The 3,470-nt window shown below is 45.7% G+C and overlaps 1 protein-coding gene across 1 annotated transcript; it reads left to right on the top strand.

Moving 5' to 3' along the window:
- The first annotated feature begins 102 nt into the window (after positions 1-102).
- LOC128893325 (prickle-like protein 1-A) lies at positions 103-3,324 on the top strand. The gene is made up of 2 exons (XM_054154210.1): positions 103-557; positions 3,075-3,324. The coding sequence occupies exons 1-2, from the start codon at positions 403-405 to the stop codon at positions 3,307-3,309; spliced, it is 390 nt and encodes a 129-aa protein (XP_054010185.1). The 5' UTR covers positions 103-402; the 3' UTR covers positions 3,310-3,324.
- Positions 3,325-3,470: the final 146 nt, after the last annotated feature.

Raw genomic sequence — 3,470 nt, 5'->3', positions numbered from 1 at the left:
CAGGAGGGGTGGCGGGAGGACGCGCGCGACGCGTATTCTGGAGTCGTCGGGACGCCGAAAATAGCGTCCCGATATGATGACGCCCGGAGCGGGCCGATCCTAGATTTCAGTCAGTTCGCAAGCTCGAAAGCTGCTGGTTACACCGACTCCCTTGATCGCACACGCTCTCTCTCTCTCTTTCTTTTTCTCTCTCTCTCTCTCTTTTTTTCTCTCTCTCTCTCTATCCCCGTAACCGAACATCCGTTGCTCCTCGACGCTCGATCGTCTCCCAGTCCCTGACCTCATCCCTGCCCGTGCGGACGGATCAGACGTGCCGATCGCGAGAGATCACGCGTGCTTCGAAAGAGAGAAGAAAAAAAAGGAAAACAACACCTTTCGTAGAACGATCCCATTGACTCGACGATGGCGGACGTAGACAGTGTAGTGTACACGACCACCGAGCGCAAGGTTCGCAAAGTGAAGAAGACGACCAAGCGCAGGGAGAGCCACGATCAGAACGCTGAGGTCACGATCACCGAGGTCGACAGCACGCAGAACAACCACCACGCCATCGAAGAGTATGTGCTGGCTGCAGACGTGCCTCGAATCGGCCACCCCTTTTATCGCGCGGATGGGACACGTCGCGTTTCTAACTGTTCCGCGATCCAAGATCCCTCGGGAGGGACCTTGGCCGCCGCCACGAGAGCCTGGGTCGCTGTCGATGGCCCAGGGGGTCCGTAGAACGATGACGGTGGTCTCATTGCTCCTCGGGGGGTCGGTTTTCTAATTCGAAGAAGATACTTTCGTTTTACGTCTCGTGCCTTCTGTACGAACAGTGATGGGCAAACCCCTAGGCTTCGAATAAATCTGAAGTTTACCGATGTGTTTGTCTCGTTTCCTTCTTATGGAAAATGTTCAAGAAAGGAAACGAGACAAACACATCGGCAAACTTCAGATTTATTCGAAGCATAGGGTTTTCCCCATCACTGTGTACGAATCGAATAATTGACGACGGGTACGATATAAAATACAAACTGTAGTATACGCGTTTTCCATACCCAGGAAGATCGAGTCGAACGAGAACACGAAACGTAGGGATTGGTCGTGTAAAATCGAGAATTGTGGGTTCGAATCCCACTTAATTTTATCTTCCCATGGAAAGTAGGATTGGGAGGGAAGGACCGACGTTTTCCTCTGGTTTTATGGTGATTACGCAGGATGGTAAGGGGATGAGTGAGGGATGTACCCGTGTTGATTGTGCGATAGATTGAACGTCCTCGCGACGCGAGAAACTAGAGGAACGCGGAAATAACGAAGAGAGGGTTAGTCGTCGAGATCGTCGCCCTCTCGGTTCGGCTAGGGGTGGATGAACGAAGTTCGGTGGTCTTCGGAGATTCGGGTCGCGCGAGGTGTATATCAGAATCGAGCAATTGCCGAGCTCGAATACCGGAGTACTCGAGTGTCATTCAAAATCGATAAATACTATTCGAATTAGTACAACCCTTCTGGTGGACTTTATTAATAAAAAAAAAACGTACACCACGCGTAACGTTAAATTCTGCCAAGGTAGAAAGTATGCAACAGAAAAGTGCACAGAAAAATGCACAGAAAAATGCACAGTCACGAGGGAAAGAGAAAAATTATAGAATTGAGAATTTATACCCAGAGATAGAACAGTATTCTTATTCTTTTGGAAAATATATATATATTCTTTTGGAATATTTACACCCCTAAAATAATCGAATATATCCCTACTTAATATTTTGCGCGTCGCAGTAGGGACCTGTTGTCTATCATCCTGCGAAGTCACGGTGAAATTTGAGTGCGTTCAAAGGGTGCGTTCGACCCCTGCGACCCAATTTCGCTGTACGCGAAAATACTCCCGTCGCCACCGCATCGGTTCGATCGTTCCCGCCCCCCATTTTGGTTTTCTCGACCCAAAAATGTCGCCACGGTTCGTTTCCAAGAATTTACGAGCTTTCGAGGGATGTTTTCGTCCCGATTTCGAGGGCGGCGGCCCAGGAGCCCTTCTCCACGAGGGTCGCTCTTCTCTCACAGGAGCGAACCGACTCGCAACTCGCAACCCCTTGAGAATCAGCGGCCAGAGCTGTGACTACTCGAGGATTTTACGAGTATTCGAATTATACAGCCAGTCCCATAAGTATTCGTACCCTACTATGTCTATCGAAGAAATTTGTTTAAATGAAATCGCAGGTTTGATCTTTCCGAGTGTGTTTGTATAAATATCTTGATGTATATATAAATGTATACATGTATAAGTTTATTTATATATATATAATATATATAATAATATGTATATTTATAATGAAAAACTCATTTAGTGATATCAAAATTTATTTTATTATTAAATTCGGTCAAACTTCTTCAATATACATACAGGGTACGAATATTTATAAGATTTACTGTGCTTAAGTAGCCCAGTACTCGAATTACATTTCAATGTTACTTGGGTGATATTGAAATACTACTCGAATCCTCCGAAAGAATTCGACGAGTAGTCCCAGGGCCCGTCCGCGGCACGATACATGCTTTACGTCACATAGTAGCTAGATATATATGCTTCCGTACAAACAATACTCAGCCAGCACATACAACAGCACTCAACCAAGGTACATACCTACCAGGAACAGATCAATTCTACACCGTCGAACGCGGAAACGCGAGATGGGAGGAATTCGCGCGAACGAAAAGATTAAAAGAACGAAACGATGCTGTGAGAGGAGCGCATCGAACTTTTTATCACTTTTTTGTTAATTGATTTCAATCCTCGTTTCGTCTGCGCGCGCCAGTCTCTTAACTGGGGAACAATTAACTGTCGTAATTAACCCTGTATCCAACCTTTTCAGACTTCAACAAATTTCGATGAAAGTCCAAGTCTGAAAGAGTTGATACGCGAACTAGTTAATTTTGATTAACTTTGCTGAGAATTGTCGCTGATGGTCCGTTCAAAATGGTGACTAATAGTCATTAATCTAAGGAATCGGGTCTAACGGGTGTTCCAAGAGTGAACGTTGATGTGGATCACATCGTTGCTAAACTAGACGCGTTTTTTTGCTTTTCCAGTTGATTTTCAGTGGCGAGTACACGAAGGCGATGAACAAGGACTGGCACAGCGGCCATTTCTGTTGCTGGCAGTGCGACGAGTCTTTGACTGGTCAACGCTACGTGCTGAGGGATGAACACCCCTACTGCATCAAGTGTTATGAGAGCGTCTTCGCGAATGGCTGCGAGGAGTGCAACAAAATCATTGGCATCGACTCGAAGGTATGCACAGAACGTATCCTCATCGAGCATCATAGCGAAACATAAATTTCAATTAAGATATTTATCGTTATATCTTCACGGGAGTATCGTCAATGAATCAACGAGATTCCGCCAAAGAAAACGAGTACAAACACGGCCACATTCGGACTATTTTCAACATCACATTATTTGCCATAATTGCTGCCCAACTATGAAACGCTTATAAT

This window comes from Hylaeus anthracinus, unplaced genomic scaffold, assembly GCF_026225885.1.
Source record: "Hylaeus anthracinus isolate JK02 unplaced genomic scaffold, UHH_iyHylAnth1.0_haploid 27348, whole genome shotgun sequence".
NCBI classification, from domain to species: Eukaryota; Metazoa; Arthropoda; class Insecta; order Hymenoptera; family Colletidae; genus Hylaeus; species Hylaeus anthracinus.
Note: the sequence above shows the minus strand (reverse complement) of the source record. Positions and strands in the feature narration are given on the sequence as shown.

What these genes read in the sequence shown, in the direction of transcription:
- LOC128893325 (XM_054154210.1), top strand. Translation starts at nt 403, where the DNA reads ATGGCGGACGTAGACAGTGTAGTGTACACGACCACCGAGCGCAAGGTT. An exon ending in AACCACCACGCCATCGAAGA is followed by an intron (nt 558 to 3,074) that starts GTATGTGCTGGC and finishes GTTGATTTTCAG; the next exon opens with TGGCGAGTACACGAAGGCGA.